This window comes from Nasonia vitripennis, chromosome 4 (assembly GCF_009193385.2).
Source record: "Nasonia vitripennis strain AsymCx chromosome 4, Nvit_psr_1.1, whole genome shotgun sequence".
Classification (NCBI taxonomy): Eukaryota; Metazoa; Arthropoda; class Insecta; order Hymenoptera; family Pteromalidae; genus Nasonia; species Nasonia vitripennis.
Genome location: NC_045760.1, coordinates 30,891,304 through 30,908,077, shown reverse-complemented (window position 1 = coordinate 30,908,077; position 16,774 = coordinate 30,891,304). Strand labels below are relative to the sequence as shown.

At 38.0% G+C, this 16,774-nt stretch overlaps 7 protein-coding genes and 1 pseudogene across 15 annotated transcripts; 6 read left to right on the top strand and 2 right to left on the bottom strand.

Moving 5' to 3' along the window:
• Nucleotides 1-37: 37 nt before the first annotated feature.
• LOC100121366 (origin recognition complex subunit 1) lies at nt 38-5,195 on the top strand. Of its 6 annotated transcripts, XM_016989883.2 has the most exons (15): nt 38-125; nt 522-568; nt 649-810; nt 922-1,690; nt 1,764-2,043; nt 2,115-2,380; nt 2,466-2,749; nt 2,821-3,026; nt 3,218-3,397; nt 3,605-3,675; nt 3,858-3,906; nt 4,098-4,167; nt 4,355-4,396; nt 4,614-4,684; nt 4,887-5,195. In XM_016989883.2, the coding sequence occupies exons 2-8, from the start codon at nt 532-534 to the stop codon at nt 2,982-2,984; spliced, it is 1,962 nt and encodes a 653-aa protein (XP_016845372.1). In that variant the 5' UTR covers nt 38-125; nt 522-531; the 3' UTR covers nt 2,985-3,026; nt 3,218-3,397; nt 3,605-3,675; nt 3,858-3,906; nt 4,098-4,167; nt 4,355-4,396; nt 4,614-4,684; nt 4,887-5,195. The 6 variants fall into 6 exon arrangements, with proteins under 6 accessions (XP_016845372.1, XP_016845369.1, XP_031786158.1 ...); XM_016989880.2 differs by having other exon boundaries at nt 649-1,690; XM_016989882.2 differs by lacking the exon at nt 38-125 and adding an exon at nt 132-336 and having other exon boundaries at nt 649-1,690.
• On the top strand, nt 3,465-6,985 carry Gr18 (gustatory receptor 18). Of its 2 annotated transcripts, XM_031930251.1 has the most exons (8): nt 3,465-3,513; nt 3,605-3,651; nt 3,735-3,772; nt 3,858-3,906; nt 5,417-6,535; nt 6,606-6,674; nt 6,747-6,836; nt 6,917-6,985. In XM_031930251.1, the coding sequence occupies exons 1-8, from the start codon at nt 3,465-3,467 to the stop codon at nt 6,983-6,985; spliced, it is 1,530 nt and encodes a 509-aa protein (XP_031786111.1). The 2 variants fall into 2 exon arrangements, with proteins under 2 accessions (XP_031786111.1, NP_001177642.1); NM_001190713.1 differs by lacking the exons at nt 3,465-3,513; nt 3,605-3,651; nt 3,735-3,772; nt 3,858-3,906 and having other exon boundaries at nt 5,444-6,535.
• On the bottom strand, nt 7,329-8,205 carry Gr19PSE (gustatory receptor 19 pseudogene; annotated as a pseudogene).
• Nucleotides 7,523-10,224, bottom strand: Gr20 (gustatory receptor 20). 3 transcript variants are annotated; one of them, XM_031930265.2, is made up of 6 exons: nt 9,004-10,224; nt 8,855-8,926; nt 8,694-8,783; nt 7,773-8,630; nt 7,632-7,700; nt 7,523-7,566 (listed from the first exon to the last, which is right to left on the bottom strand). In XM_031930265.2, exons 1-4 carry the CDS (start codon nt 9,940-9,942, stop codon nt 8,580-8,582), a joined length of 1,152 nt encoding a protein of 383 aa, XP_031786125.1. In that variant the 5' UTR covers nt 9,943-10,224; the 3' UTR covers nt 7,523-7,566; nt 7,632-7,700; nt 7,773-8,579. The 3 variants fall into 3 exon arrangements, with proteins under 3 accessions (XP_031786125.1, XP_016845184.2, NP_001177442.1); XM_016989695.3 differs by having other exon boundaries at nt 8,855-8,923; NM_001190513.1 differs by lacking the exons at nt 7,523-7,566; nt 7,632-7,700 and having other exon boundaries at nt 8,580-8,630; nt 9,004-9,942.
• Gr21 (gustatory receptor 21) lies at nt 10,213-11,635 on the top strand. Its single transcript, NM_001190514.1, has 4 exons — nt 10,213-11,190; nt 11,248-11,316; nt 11,394-11,483; nt 11,543-11,635. The coding sequence occupies exons 1-4, from the start codon at nt 10,213-10,215 to the stop codon at nt 11,633-11,635; spliced, it is 1,230 nt and encodes a 409-aa protein (NP_001177443.1).
• A 248-nt stretch (nt 11,636-11,883) lies between these two features.
• Gr22 (gustatory receptor 22) lies at nt 11,884-13,247 on the top strand. Its single transcript, NM_001190515.1, has 4 exons — nt 11,884-12,831; nt 12,894-12,962; nt 13,022-13,111; nt 13,176-13,247. Exons 1-4 carry the CDS (start codon nt 11,884-11,886, stop codon nt 13,245-13,247), a joined length of 1,179 nt encoding a protein of 392 aa, NP_001177444.1.
• Nucleotides 13,248-13,616: 369 nt separating this feature from the next.
• Nucleotides 13,617-15,013, top strand: Gr23 (gustatory receptor 23). The gene is made up of 4 exons (NM_001190768.1): nt 13,617-14,567; nt 14,656-14,724; nt 14,788-14,877; nt 14,945-15,013. Exons 1-4 carry the CDS (start codon nt 13,617-13,619, stop codon nt 15,011-15,013), a joined length of 1,179 nt encoding a protein of 392 aa, NP_001177697.1.
• Nucleotides 15,014-15,331: 318 nt separating this feature from the next.
• Gr24 (gustatory receptor 24) lies at nt 15,332-16,755 on the top strand. The gene is made up of 5 exons (NM_001170993.1): nt 15,332-15,725; nt 15,785-16,317; nt 16,386-16,454; nt 16,523-16,612; nt 16,690-16,755. The coding sequence occupies exons 1-5, from the start codon at nt 15,332-15,334 to the stop codon at nt 16,753-16,755; spliced, it is 1,152 nt and encodes a 383-aa protein (NP_001164464.1).
• The last annotated feature ends 19 nt before the right edge of the window (nt 16,756-16,774 follow it).

Genomic DNA, 16,774 nt, shown 5'->3' with positions numbered 1-16,774 from the left:
ATATGAGAGCAGCACAGCAGCACTTCGCGGCTTAAATTCCCTCGTCGAGGGGGCGCCGAGTATAGTCTCATTTCCGTTTCCCGCTCAAAATGGTTCGTCCACGTTCAGCAGGCCTGCGCTGCTTGGTGAGTTTATTCGCGCCGAAATCGGCGATGTTTTACTCCGTTTTACGCGAATTTTATACAAGCGATTTCTCGGCGGACGTTGAGTTGTAGTTTTTCCGAGATTTTTCGTAGTTTTGAAAAAGTTGTTGCTAGTTGCGATCAGCTGGACTCGTGGTTCTCTTGGTGCTCCACGTGGCACGTGGACTTTTCGGATTTTATTCTGGTTTATTAGGTAGATAACTCGAAATTGTGAGTTGAATTGATGGACTTTGTGAAGAATATATCAGATTTTCTAATTTGAGAATTTCTTTTTCTTTCTATAAGTACTTGTGTTAAAAATGGAGTTACATTTGATACGGGCCAAGCAAAATACTTAAAATACTTATCTCTACTAATAATAACATTTTTTGCTTTCAGAGAGAAGAAAATGCGGAGAAGTACAAAGAAAAAGGATGATGCCAATTGTAAGTATATCTCTCTATCTTCGTAATAGTTCATAAGATCAATATGTGTCGAGAAATACAACTTTGTATTTTGAATTTAGCTGGGACTCCCCAAACAAGGAGAAAGTCAACAATCAGCAATGCATCGACAACATCAAATTTAAATCGAACTCCAAAAACAAATGTTCGAAAGAAGTTGACAAAACAGGATATCGATAAAGATCTTAATTGTAGCTCAGGTGAAGAAGAAGACAAATGCTCTGGTAAGCCTGAATTTTATCATTGCAAGGTATTAGAAAAGGATGATCAATCCATTACCTTGCGGTTAATACGATCAAATCCAGGATACAACGATACTATTCAATTTGAACTAGGTTTGAAGCAGAATGAGAAAAATTCAACAAAAAGAAAATCAGTTTATCAAAAACAATGTGAAAGAATCCTAGAATCAGGGACAAAATTTAGAAAGTCGATTCAGCCAAATAATAATGGACAAACACCAAGAAAAAATTCTGCAGTATCAAAAACTATGGATGTGGAAGAACCAAGTATTTCAGAAAAGCGTGAGCTTCGCCGAAAGTCATGTGTAAATTTGAATGAAAACTATTTATCCAATCAACAATTTGATCCAAGACGATCAATCAAGCCAAATCATGAAAAAATGTGGAGAAAAAGAGGTAATAACAATGAAGCTGAATTATCAGAAGATGAAGGAGATGAAAATTTAATGAAAAATGCTAACAAATCTCCAAAACGTCCTAAACGAGTAGATGATAATGATAAAACATATAGTGAGGAAGAAGATAATGAAAGCTCAGATGATTCTCAATTTTCTGATGATGATGAGGACTTTGTCCTTAGTTGTAAAGAAAATAATAGGAATAAACCAAATATTCCAAAGACACCTTCCAAGAACACAAAGAAAATTTCTATGGAAACTCCTACTAAGTCAATGGCTAAAATGTGCTTAACACCGTCTATGCATCAAAGAACAGTAAATATAGTCAAACCTAGTACACCACTGCAAGAAGCTCGTCTCAAACTGCACGTTAGCGTTCTTCCAAAATCATTGCCTTGCAGAGAAGAGCAATTCAATGATATTTACAGTTTCTTACATGCTAGATTATCTGATAAAAGTGGAGGGTATGTTTTACATTTCTATATTTTTAATTGGTTGAAAAAAGAATCCAATGTATTAATTATACATTTTTTACAGATGTATTTACATAAGTGGAGTACCAGGAACTGGCAAAACCGCTACTGTAAACGAGGTCATACGCTGCTTAAAAAAGTCAATGGATGCTGGAAAACTGACTAATTTTGAATTCATAGATATCAATGGAATGAAATTGTCAGAGCCACGTCAAGCTTATGTACAAATCTGGAAGCAATTGACTGGCCAGAAAACGACGTGGGAAGAAGCTCACAAATTGTTGCAAGAAAGATTTAGCAAGTCTAATTCCAAGAGAGGCATGACTTTATTGCTTGTAGACGAGGTACTTTTTTAAATTTTTCATTTACCATTTATTAATTGATGTGGAATCAAGCAGCATACAATTTGTTTCAGTTGGATCTATTGTGCACTAAACGTCAAGACGTTGTTTACAATCTCTTGGACTGGCCTACGAAAACGGGTGCCAAATTGGTTGTCGTCACCATAGCGAATACCATGGATCTGCCGGAAAGAGTTTTGATGGGTAAAGTCACCTCGCGTCTCGGATTAAGTAGATTAACTTTCCCACCCTACAATTACAAACAGCTGGAAGAGATCGTGGCTTCAAGACTACGAGGTTTCAACGCTTTTGGAGGCGAGACAATTCAGCTAGTAGCTCGGTAATGCACTTTTACATTGTTGAAGTATTCAATGTTTTATGCCAACAAATGGAAAAAACTAACGATTCTGCCTTTATTTTCATAGAAAAGTTGCCGCTGTTTCCGGTGACGCTCGCAGAGCTTTAGATATCTGTCGCAGAGCGACTGAAATTGCCGAGAACAATGATCGGGAGATAGTCTCTATGATTGACGTCAAAAGAGCAGTGGATGAAATGATCGCCAGTCCGAAAATCCAGGCTATTAAGCATTGCTCGGAGATGGAAAGGGTTTTTCTTCAGGCCGTCTGTTCTGAAGTTCACCGTACTGGCGTTGAAGAGGTCGTTTTTCAAAATGTCTATTTGCAACTTGGCCCTTTATGCACACTTAATGGTACGACACTTTCTGTTCTTCATAGTGTATGTTGATTGAATTATTTGCTAAAGTTTGGTTTGTTTGTGTAGGAGAAAAGACACCTAATGTCACCGAAGCACTTGCTATGTGCGCAAGACTGGGTGCTTGGAGATTGCTATTGTGCGAACACTCAAGACTTGACGTACATCAGAGACTACTTTTAAACGTTTCTACGGACGATGTCCAGTTCGCTATCAAGGCTGTCGAAGTTTAAAATGAATTTTATTTCAATCATCGTGTAAATAATTTAATAAATGTAAGTATTTTACATTGATTTATCAAAATTTTGTTTAAAAAGTATTTTGTTGTGATGATATCATTTACCACCAAGATCTATGAATGCTATGATTATTTCCAGTATTTGCTAATCTGAAAAATTATATCATATTTATTCATTGTTTCATTTCAATCTGGCAAGATTTCAACAATTTATTTTTATTGTTTCAGAATATCTGTGATACCAATTACTGCTCTTCATTTGAAAGTTTACAAAAGTATTATATAGCACGGACCTTGGGTTTTAGAATAACAACAGTTTTAGTAATACGAAGTAAATAAAATGAACTTTTCTGATTATGAGGACAGATGATGGCTACACAGTTGAAGAAGATTGAAAAAATTGAAATTGTAAGTAAAATTTAATATCACTGTTAATACTTCTCAAGTAGTAATAAAATCTGTAATTTGTGTAATGATGACATTAGCAACCACCAAGATCTCTGAGTGCTATGATTATGTTTTTAGTATTTGCTAGCTGATTGTACTACTTAAAGTAAATCTCTGACAAATATACATATTTACGAATGAAATCTCAATGCAAACGTTTTTTTACAGAGTTGCGAATCCTGCTTGAATTCAACATTAAATGGCTACAATTTATGGTAAAACATGGATAGTTTGCTCAGGTAAGAATAAAGATCAAGATAATATCATATTTCTTTATAAATGCAAATGATGACATTAGCAACCACCAAGATCTCTGAAAGCCATGATTATATTTCAGTATTTGCTATCTGAAAGCGATTTTTCGAAACAAACCTATATCGCTAATTAGAGATCTGTAGTAATAATATTTTAAATGTTTCAGATTGGATTTATCTGTGCCCAATGTTTACGATCTGTCGTATCAATTTATGGTGAGTTTAAATTTGTATTATATACCTTGTAAAAACAAAACTGACATGACATGGTGAAACATGCAACCACCAAGATCTCTGAATGCCATGATTACATTTATTCGTATTTGCTAATCTGAAAATTACTGTTGATACACATAATCTCGAGAATATATTACAACTTCGCTTATGTATTTAAATTGTTATTGCAGTTTTGCTTGGTTCATCCAAAATTCGAAAAAAATCATCTGATGAAGCCACGGACTAAAACAAAATGCTAAGGTAAATATATTCGTTTGAGTAAAAGTAGTTTTTATTTAAATCATCATAATGATGACATTAGCAACCACCAAGATCTCTGAGAGCCATGATTATACTTTTAGTATTTGCTATCTGAATCTTTTGTTAGAAAATTAACTGCTGGGTTCTATTCTCTTCTTTAAGTTAATGAGTGTTTGTATATTTTTAGACGTTTCATCCAGATATTCACAGTATTATCAAACGATAAAATGTGAGTAATATTATTTGTATTCTAAAGCTCTGTTAGTTTAAAAAAAAATTGTCTTTTTATTATAAACTTATATCATGATGACATTAGCAACCACCAAGATCTCTGAGTGCTATGATTATGTTTTTAGTATTTGCTAGCTGATTGTACTACTTAAAGTAAATCTCTGACAAATATACATATTTACGAATGAAATCTCAATGCAAACGTTTTTTTACAGAGTTGCGAATCCTGCTTGAATTCAACTATAAATGGCTACAATTGATGATAGAACTTGGATAGTTTGCTCAGGTAAGAATAAGGATCAAGATAATATCATATTTCTTTATAAATGCAAATGATGACATTAGCAAACCACCAAGATCTCTGAGTGCCATGATTATTATTCAGTATTTGCTATCTGATTTATACACAAAATAGTGATTAATAAATGAAAATGTACTGTCCTTTCTCTGTTTGATCAATTTTACATGAAGTCTCGTTTTGCTTTCAGATTTCCAATTCATCATGACATGTAAAGACGACCAAAGATTCGCCAACATATACGCTCCTCTAATTGAACGTTTTCTTATTTACTTCGTTCTCTGCCTTGATAAATTGTAGATATACAAATTGCTCGTGGTACAACTTACAAGTGCCTTAATTTATTCATTATTGTATCCTACTGTATTTAATAAGTTTTAATTGTTTATACTACGTAGAGTACTGTCATAGATGAATGTGAAAAAATGGTTTTGCCAACGTTCACTTTTAATAATTGACTGTTTTTATCTTTTATAATCAATAAACAAAGTAAAAAAAATTTGTTGGAAATTCATTACCATATGAACTTATTTAATCTATACGTAATGCATTTCAAGTGTAAGCTCTGAGCACTTTCGTTCTAATTCGTATATACAGATAAAGAGACATCAACTAGCTGCTGCGCATAATTAAAAACGCCAGTGTTAATTTACACGCGATCTTCTGCTGCCAGGCTAATGCAAGTAAATGCATTTTCGCTCTCATTTTTTTCTACCGTAGTCGCATGTGAAGGCACCTTCTGTCAAAATGTTCTTGCCTTCTAACACTGCAGATAAATTGCTCTTCTTGATAAAACTGTTTATTATTATTCGTATTCCAACTTGTGGAAAAAATATTCACGTGATCGTACACAGTGCATGGCAAACCTTTCCAGCGATGCGACGTTCAAAGTGTGACGATCTGTTTCTGAAATGTCTGTTCTACGTCTTGAAGTTTTTGGGAGTCGCTCCGATGGCAATCGACAACAGTCCTGCGCCAGAAAAGGATAGCCCTCGATATGTTCGTTTCGTAGCTTCAAAACTTGGTGTGTTTTACAACGGAATCATCGCCTGTCTTACGGTCTATCCGTCGTACATGACCGTTCGCTACCTGACCTCCTCGGAATACACCAAAAACATCGAGCTGGAGAAGGTCATCGACGAAGCGCAGTCTACATTCGCCATGATCACGTCCACCTTCATTATCGTCAACATCTGCGTTCGACAGAAAAGAGCCGCTATACTCGCCAATCAACTTAGTAGTATACACAGTGTGATAATGGATCTGGCGATCGACGTAGGCGACGATGTAAGAAGAAACACGATCATCTCGTACATCAAAAAGATCGTGTTCGTCAATTTAGTAACGACGATCGTTTGGGTCGCCTCAACTCCTCCGGAAGAATATCAGTACCTGAGCTACTTCATCGTTATGAGTTTCTACAACATCATCATTCACGCGATGCTGCTGCAGTACAGCCTTGTTTTGAAGCTTCTTCAGCAGCTCTACCGATCTGTCAATGCCGATTTATCATCGCTTCTCAAAAAGTCGTCTTCGATTTCTGACGACAACAACTGCCACTTGATGTTGAAGAGACTGAAACATCTGCGTCAGATTCACGCGACTCTGTGCCAGATTTCACAGGATGTATCCAATTTTTACTCGCTACCGATGTTGTTCTGCGTGACACATGTGTTCCTCACGCAGATCATATACTGCTACTATGTCGTAATGACGTTGATTGTGTGGAATATCAACGAAAAACCAATCTTGGTGATATTGAATTGTGTGACGCTGGTCACTTTACTTGCCGTGTCGATGACGATACTTGTTAGGGATGCTGGTGTCACTGCTGTCGAGGTATCGATTGATGGAATTTTTAAATAAAAATTTCAATTTTCATTCAAACGATTGTTATTATCTTTGGCAGAGCAAAAGCACGGGAGAAATCGTCAGCGGGTCGATCGACGACTGTCAGGATCACGAAATCGAACGACAGGTAAATCGTAAGATTCATTTTCAATTAATCGTTGTTTTACATTTTTTTAACAAATTTTGCCTTCTCTTATAGTTGAACGTATTTTCTAATTATTTGCTGCACAAAGATGTACATTTTAGCGTGTTCAATCTTTTTCCGTTGAACGAGTCCTTGTTGATATCGGTATGTAATTAAAAAATCTTTGCAATTCTAGCTGTGAAAATTTTTATTCATTTTAAATGATTAATATAACTTATTATTAGATTGTTGGTTCAATAACAACGTATTTGGTGATACTCCTTGAATTCGAAGTAGACTCTACTAAAAAATGAAAATTTTGAAAATATACAGTGTGATCTGAAACATACGTATGTACTTTAAAAATGTATTAAACACACCAAAGTTTAATTGATTATTTCAATAAAACTCAGAACATTTATTTGCACTCACTACGCTCGCACACCGTGTCCAAGAACAATTTACATTTGCGACCATATTATTTCACATTGATTTTTGTACAAAACTGTATGTACATACATAACCACCAATAAAATAACAAAAATAAATATATTCTGTAAAACATGTTCTATACGCACGTTACACAATATTCTTGAATAATCCATACATATTTAAATTAATTTTTTATCAGATTCTTTTTACTATAAACAATAAGTTTTAGTTGGGCTGTCCACTGGATTTATGAAATTGTAAAAGTATCACTATGTAAGTAGTGATGGAACCTGCAATCTGGATTTGGGTCTGATATAATATCAAAAAATAGACATTTCCTGTTAATACTATTACGATACAACGATACACTTACGGATATCACAAGAAATTCATCCAACGAAAAAAACCCATAAACGGAAAAACTCACATCTTTGTGAAATAAATAACTCGAGAAAAGATTAAGCTGGTAAAAGAAATCACATGAACATCCTTGAATCTTTCCCATTCGTTTTACATCCGAATACTCACCTCGTTTATCAGTTGTTCATTTTTTAAGTTTGTTAAACACCTACTCATTATCTCGGCCGTTTTCTTGCTCTGTTAAAAAATCACGTCGTCATGGCTAAACCTACGTTACAGCCGCATAAGTTTGTATCAAAAAGCTCTTACCTCTAAAACGACGTCATTGACGCTCTTCGATAAAATGATCAGCATAATGCGATGTTGAATAAAAATCATCAAAGAATGTACGTACTCGGAGATCGGTTGCGTCATAATTCCGTTTATAACAGGATCGATCACCACAAACAGCCATATCGTTAACGTCATGAAAACTTATGATACGCCAAATTGCATTACCAAGTAGTAAAATTTCGACACATCCATCAACAAATCGCACAATGACATGTACAATTTATAAAGATCTGGAGGGAATGTCGTAGTTCTTTCTCTACAACAAGCTTGATGAAGATTCGATGCTGTTTCTCTTAATCTTCTTCGAATGACATACTGGAAGTTTGCATTGAGAATCGCAAACTCTTGTTTCAACAGTTGCAAGATCAAGCTGTATTGCAGAAAAGTAAAATTAATGACGATAGTGCATGGATAGACCGTTATTTTTTGCATTTTTTGAAGCAGTAGAACGTGAACTTCACTGTATTCGATCTTTTCCCGATAAATGAGTCATTGGTGATGTCGGTATGTAAAGTCACTGCGGTTTTACAGCTTGATTCTGAATATTTATAGGCGATTTTTTTTTTCTAGATCGCAACTTCAATATGCACATATCTGGTGATACTTTTACAGTTTAAAGATAGCAATTCAACACAACAACGCGCCTCTTTCCCGTCTAAATAAATTATTATGAAATGTGTTTGTTGTCGTCTGTTGTCTGTACATTGCAATAGCCATGCGTTTGTGCATACTTTAGTCTTCAAACTTGGTGTTTTGAAACGATACGAGGCGTTTCAGTTTACTTTATTGAAATTGCAAAAGTATGACTAAGTAAGTGGTGATTGAGCCTGTAATCTGAATTGGAACCTCGTTAAATGTTACAAAAAAAGGAATTTTTTCTGTATTAATAGTACTTACGGACATCAAAAGAGATTCATCCAATGAAAATAGCCCATACGCAGTGAAACTCACATTTTTGTGAAGTAAATAATTCGAAAAAAGATTTAGCTGAACGGAAACATATACTTATGAATGAACTGCAAAATTAATCTTTAGTTTATACTAAAATAATCATTTACCTCATTAATTAACTGTTGATTCTGCAAATTGGCCAACCATCCATTGGTTATTTCTCCTGTTCTTTTATTCTTCTCAAAACATTAAAATCGATCACTTAATTATTTACAGAAAATTACTATTCCGATCTCAAAATTATTGTATCTCTCACCTCTTGAACGACAGCGTCGACACTCTTCGTCAATATAATCAGCATAAAAATATGATACGTCACAATCATCAAACTGTGAATATATTGTAACTTAGACGGGGTAGTTCCTGTCACAAGAGGTGCAGTGATGTAATACAACCACATCGTTAACGTGCTGAACACGTACGTTACGCAAAATAACATTATCAGATGGTAGAATTTGGACACATCCATCGACAAATCGCACAACAACATGTACAATCTACGTAGATCTGAAAATTGTTGTGAGCTTTGCTCAGCAGCTTGAAAACTTGAATGCGCTGCTTCCACTTTTCTCGTAACAACAGACTGCCTCGTCGAGACGTAAAGAAAGTTTGCGTTGAGAATAGTGAAAAGCTGCTTCAACAGGTGTAAGATGATAGTGTATTGCAGAAAAGCACAGTTGACGATGAGAATACACGGATACACAGTCATGTAGTACATCACCACAGCGAATTGCAATTTAGAGGTGGTGAAGACGACTGAAATCCATATCACCGTACTCGTGATCCAGATCCTCTTCAAACCACTTATTACAGGATCTTCTTCTTTTTTGCTCATCTGACTGTTGATATTTTCAACGAGCACGTACGTCTTTCTTAAATTGTTAGCTATCAGTACGGCACGTCCCTGACAGAAGCAAAACACCGTTAGAATGACGGCGACGGTAACGGTGGTGTAAACATACTGAACCACATCGAACGTTTTTTCAAACTCTCTGTGGCTCAGGTTCTCTTTGTACACGAGTCGAGCAACGTAGCAGTTGCTCGCTATTATCGAACAGGTCAAAATTGCATTGTACACCTGGCCTTTCTTGGAACCGCTGCACCACGAATCTCGAACCGTCTCATTCTCATCGAGTCGCATCGTCGCGAGTCCGAATATTTTGAAGAAATAAAAGACGCATTTCGATACGATCATCTTCGGCTTTCACTGAATTTATAAATGTCCAACAAGCAAGTGCATGTAGGAATATTTTGTGTTAATTGCGTTGTTATATCTGCAATCTTTGATTATCATTTAGATCTGCTATTTCTTCCATCGATTTCTCGTACAAAAAAACTCAATGCAATTTCTGCTCTAATAATGAAATTGCTTCAAGTGACTCAAGGTATACAACACTGCGTGTAACGATACTTACGCGCCACAGCTGTACAGCAATTTAAACGGTAAAAGTATATCGAACGAAGAATGATCTGCAAGCCTCACTATACCAGCGATTTTTTCTTTTTAAAGTGCCTTTTTTACTGGTTCAAAATTTTCGGTACTTCACCGATGGGTATCGATTTCACGTCAGCCGTGAAAAGCAACGACGTACCTCAGGATGTTCACTTCGTGTTCTCGAAACTAGGAATACTTCACAACGCTATCCTTGTGTGTTTGGCTATAATCCCGTCGTGCGTTACGATCAAGGAGGCATATCACACGGAATACACCGACAGGTTGCAGTTGGAGCGAGTGATCGATACAGTGCACGCAGTTGCGACGATAATGACATTTTACTTCATCCTGATCAATGTGTGCATCAACCAGAAAAGAGCCGTAGCGATAGCCAACCAGCTTAACTCTATCTACAGCCAAAGTACAAGTCTATTCTCGAAATCGAAAATTCGACCCAATCGAGCTTTTCGGTCGGTGAAGAAAATCGTTTCGATACATATGGTTCTGATGCTTCTCTTGTGTCTCTTCGCCTTTACATTCGTTCATCAAAACCTGATCTATCATCTTTTCATCAACTTCACCAACGTCACTATCTACGTTATGGCGTTGCAGTACAGTCTCGTTCTCAAACTTCTTCAGCATCTCTACAGATCTCTCAATGCCGATTTACGATCGTTTCTGATCACGCGCGATCGGCGCGATCCATCCAGTATCTCACTTCCGATCGATGAACTTCAATGCCGGCTGATGCAGGTGTACGAAATCCACGCGTCGGTGAGCCGCGTTTCTCAAGACGTCTGCGATTTTTACTCTCTGCCGTTATTTTTTCTCTTTGCGATCGCTTTTTTCACACTTGTACTATTCTTCTACTACTTTATGTTGGTACTACTATTGATGAACAAAATGATAGATTATGGATTTGTACTGCCGTTTTTTCTGACGTTGCTGGGCCTTACCATCTTGGCGATATCGACGCTGGCCCGAATTGCTGGAGGCACTGTGAAGGAGGTACAACTGAAAGACTATTTTTTTGAATTTTATTTATTTTAACGATTGTCTTTGCAGAGCAATATCACGCGAGAGATTGTCAGTGAGTCGATTATGAATCAACGCAATCAGCCAATTTCAGGACAAGTATGTATAAAGTTGAAATGTTTTTTTTTTCAATGCCAATAATGGGTTCGAAAAAGTAACCATTATTTTGTTTTCAGTTAAGAGATTTTTTACATTACTTGCAGCAGAAGAACGCTAAATTCACTGTGTTCGATCTCTTCCCGATAAATGAGTCGCTGCTGATGTCGGTACGTAAAGTCAACGGTTATAGCACGACTGCGAATATTTACGACAGTTTTTTTCCTAGATCGCTAGCTCAATATCCACGTATCTCGTGATACTTTTACAGTTCAAGGAAAGCAATTCGACGCAGCAAACCGCCCCTTCGTCAGCTACATAAAGTATCATGATGAAATGTGACGGCTTAATTGATTATGTAGAACATGTACATCCCAATAATTAAAAAAAAAAAGTTAAAGTCTTCACAACTACCCCAGTACCTTTGCAAACTTATCTGTCGGTACGATCGTTGCCTTTATAATTGCACACTCGAGGATAATAGCCCACGTTACTAAATTACTGCACACCGCAATTGTTATAGCGTTCACGTTTGCAGCATAGTATCCATCGTTTTAACCACAGAACGCGATGTTTATAAAATGCCTATTTTACGCCTTCAAAATCTTCGGTCTCGCGCCGATGGTCATCGATACAACCTCTACCGAAAAGAACAATAAAGAAGCTCATAAAATCATTTTTCTGTCCTCGAAACTCGGAGTACTGTACAACGCTGCGCTCGCGATTTTGATAACTCTGCCAACTTATCTGGCGATAACATTTGCCTACAGCGACTATGTCGGCAGGCTCGAATTCGAGAAGATCACTGACACCATACAGTCGGTTTTCACTATCTTCACTTCGGTCTTCATCCTGATCAACGTCTGCGTTCACCAGAAAAGAGCAGTGGATCTCGCCAACAGGCTGCAAACTGTTAATTATCTGTCAATGACGAAAGTGAGCTGCAGTGATAAATCGGTCAAGCTACTATCGTCGATCAAGAGGATAGTCTTGGCGAACGCGGTCACGACGATCCTCTACTTCGCAGTCACTCCTTCGAACGAAACTCGAGTCCTGATTTACTTCCTAGTCATAAACGTCTATAACACGATCATTCAAGCCACGCTGATGCAATACAGCCTGATTCTGAAGCTTCTTCATCATATTTACCGATCTCTCAACTCCGAACTGTCGTCGCTCAATAAATCGCTGATCTTCGTGGGCGAATTCAATCAATTTCTCAATAACAGTGTTCAGACAATACTCAGAAGATTGCAGACGGTGTGGGTGACTCACTTGTTGCTGAGCCACGTTTCCAGAGAAGTGTCCGACTTTTACTCGCTGCCGATGCTTCTCTGTTTGAGCAATGCATTTTTAACTCTGATTATGTACAGTTATCACTTCGTGCGAGCCTTGTTTATATGGAAGGAACATTCGGGGAATATGGTAGTATTGATTTTGCGCACGTTCATGCAAGTTGTTACCGTTGCCGTCTCGTTGACGATTCTCACAAGGGCTGCTGGTCTCACCGTTAGCGAGGTGATTGAATGATTTTTTTTCTTTTGATTACAAAAAAGAAACTTTTTGTTCATAATTTTTAGAGTAAACGCACTGGAGAAATCGTTAGTGAATCTACAGTCTATGGCCACAATCGACAGATACGGAGTCGGGTATGAATGTACCGAGAAACGTCTTTTTATTTTTAAATTAAGACTATTCATCTTTTCAGTTGAAAGAATTTGCGGATTACTTGCTCCACAAAGAGCTGAAGTTTTGCGTGTTTAATCTGTTCGCCCTAAACGAGGAATTAGTGATGTCGGTATGTGAAATTAGTATTTATTATAGCGTACACGAAAAAAATTGAATTCCTGCTTTGTTTCCAGATCGCAGGCTCTATATCAACGTATTTGGTGATACTGGTGCAATTTAACGAAACCAGTTCGATTGAAAATTGATTTATTAGCAAAAATACATCGTCCCTTAATTTAATGAAATTTTATTTCATGGTGCACGCAGTAGCTACTTCGTCATGGTTGTCACTTCATAATCGGCTTCTCGTTGAAGGTGTTTGATAAACAATTAATTTAAGTGAATATTGCACGGATGGTTGTCATATATAGATTTTTGTAAACTACTTTTCGCAGGTATTAGAATTACAATGTGGCAGATCTAATCAACTCTACTCACATTTTATAAAAAAATCGATATATGTGATAACGATCTTCGCAAAATGATGATTAAAAAGCTACGGCTGCTCTGCATTTCTAAACCGGTAATACCTTAGTCAACACGCAGAAGATAATAATAAGCATCGCACCATAAAAATGAAAATGTGGTCCACACACTGCTTTCTTTTCAACTTCGACGAGATGTTCCTCAAGTCCCTGTTCTATTTCTACAAAATTTTCGGCGTCGCACCAATGACCCTCGATTCGACGAAGAATCGGCCAAGCGACGTCTCATTCGCATATTCAAAATTTGGAATACTCTACAATCTATTTCTCGTCATTTTGACAATCTTCGCTTTCTACCAATGCGCCATACTGGTTCACTTTGACGTCAGCGTTGGAATGGATTTCCAGAGGTTCGTCAACACGACGCACCTCATTTTCTTCGTTTTCACGACTCTGATCGTTCTGATCATCTTCTGCGTTCGCCAAGAGAGGGCTGTGGCCCTGGCTAACAGACTTTCTTCGATTTATTATTTAAACAAAAATATAAAGTTGAGCGCGATATTACCGAGTATCAAGGGCATTGTGTCGATGACCTTCATAACAACAATCATGTGGTTAGTCACTACTCCATACGATGATGCTCATCTCCTGACATACTACGTAGCGATCAGCCTCTACAACTTCGTCATCAATTCCGTGTTCCTGCAGTATAGCGTCCTCCTGAAGCTTCTGTATCACCTGTACCGATCTCTCAATACCGATCTGCGTTCGCTTCTCGAATCCCTCGATATCGCGATCGAGATGGACAGACATTCGAACAACGAGATCAAGCTAACGTCGGGTAGACTGAAGAGGTTGCGAGAAATTCACATGCTTCTGTGCCACTTGTCCGGAGACGTTGCCGATTTTTACTCGCTGCCGATCTTCTTCTGCATCACCAACGCCTTTTTCGTGTTGATCATATACAGCTACTACGTTTTCAGGGGTTTCGCAATCGCTATTATGCCGGTTTTGGTAACTGTGCATTGCACGACTATGATGGTCGTGATCGTTGTCTCTTTAACGATCCTACTGCGGACCGCCAGTGTCACGGCTGCCGAGGTAAGATCTTAACGATTACGTTGTGGTCGTTATCAGAACGGATCGATATGCGACGATATGTGTGACCGCTTCTAATTCTGTGTTGTAGAGCAGAGTATCAGGGGAGATCGTGAGCGAATCGATGGCCAGCTGCTCGAACCAATTCATAGGACGACAGGTGAGCCCATGTACTGATTCACATTTGAAATTATAACCTGTATTATTCTTATTCATCGTTTAGTTGGAAGTATTGTCGATTTACTTTCTCCATAAGAACGTAAAATTCTGCGTCTTTAATCTTTATTCTCTTGACGAATCTCTATTGATGTCGGTACGTATCATTTGTATGCATTTATGATTAAAGCTGTTTACACGTTTTGTAACACATCGTTAATCAGATAGTAGGTGTTATAACGACGTATCTGATGATACTTCTTCAATTAGATGGCAGTTCCAATTGTAAATGAAAAAGTGAAGCATCTTCAAACGGTGACTGATAAATAAATACTGTATGCAATCGATAACAATTTTAAACTCTTACCAACATTTCTGCAAATTATTTCTTGCCATTGCCACAAACAAGCTGCTGTTCGTCCGTTATACCCTTCAATGTAATTATCACCTTCGCCGAGCCTTATCCTTCGGTTGCACCACCAAGTGTTATTGCGTGCTTACTTTCTTAATTACCATTAGATAGTCACCCCCTGTTAATTATGCACGCTCTATACTGCTGTACAGACCCCCGATAAACTTCCATTTTCCATTGTGCTTCGCAAGCTCCAACGATGTACACCGCGAAGTCCGATCTGTTCACGAAGTGTCTCTTCTACTTCTTCAAAATTTTCGGTGTAGCTCCGATTAGTTATCGCAGTGGAGTCATCCCTCCATTCGCAACTTCCAGACTAGCTATATTCCACAATGTTCTGTTATCCTGTCCGGTTATCGGCTTCAGTTACTTCAGCTTGAGACACGCATTGTACAGCGATAACGCGGGGAGGATCGCCTTCGAGAAGATCGTAGACACGGTACAAACCAGCTTCACAATACTCACGGCACTTTTCGTGCTGGCTGTCTTCTGTATCCTCCAGGAGAGGGTCGTGGATCTCGCCAACAGGCTGCAGGCGATCTACAAGCTCACGACGTGTATGACGTATAAGATGGGACACGATGTCAATATCGGTGAGTTTTTTTAACTAAATGAAAATTAAATGAAATCAGAAATCGATCTTACAATACAGGGCCATCGTCGCTTCACACAAGCGTAACGCGAATCATGCTCGTGACCCTGATGACAGCAGTTCTGTGGTTCATCACAACTTTCCTTAACTTCGACGTGTTCTTGCTCTACTTCCTCGTCATGACTCTGGACAACCTCGTCATCTTTTCCATGCTCCTGCAGTACAGCCTCGTCCTGAAGGTTCTCCATTATCTCTACCAGTGGGTCAATGCCGATCTGACTTCACTCCTCAAAACCGCGAACGCCGACGATTTTCCGAAGACAATGACAAGGCTGTCCCAGTTGCGCTGTATCCACGTCTCCTTGAGCCATGTCTCCCGAGACGTCTCCTGCTTCTATTCCCTACCGATGCTCGTCTGCTTTATCAACGCGTTTCTAGCGCTGATCATCTATGGTTACTACGTCGTGAAGGCTGTGGTCGTACAGAGCAGCAGCATACCGACCGTTGTAATACTGCACTGCCTGGCACTAGTGGTGATGCACTTACTGTCGATTGCCATTCTTGCAAGGGCTGCTGGTATCACTGTTCGCGAGGTAAGGTTGCACACGATAATAATAGTTTTATATTTGTTTTAATCCTTTTTTCGTTATCGATTACGTAGAGCAAAGCAACGGGGGAGATCATCAGTGAGTCGATAGCAATTTGTCAAAGTGAACGTGTTGTTAAACAAGTAAATGTCTATTCTTTCCATCGCTATGTAGCTATTTAGAGAAATTTATATTTTAACTTTTTGTTCAGCTGAAGGAATTCTCGATATATTTGTTGCACAAAAGCGTGGGCTTTTGCGTTTTTCATCTCTTCCCGCTGAATGAGACGCTGGTAGTGTCGGTATGTTGAAAACTTTAAAAATCATATTGAAATTGAAAAATAGCAGAGCAATTAATCGTCTATTGATTTTCATTCAGATTATAAGTTCCATTACTACATACTTGGTGATACTCATACAATTTAAGGAAAGCAATCAACAGTGATGGCGATAACGAAAATCGA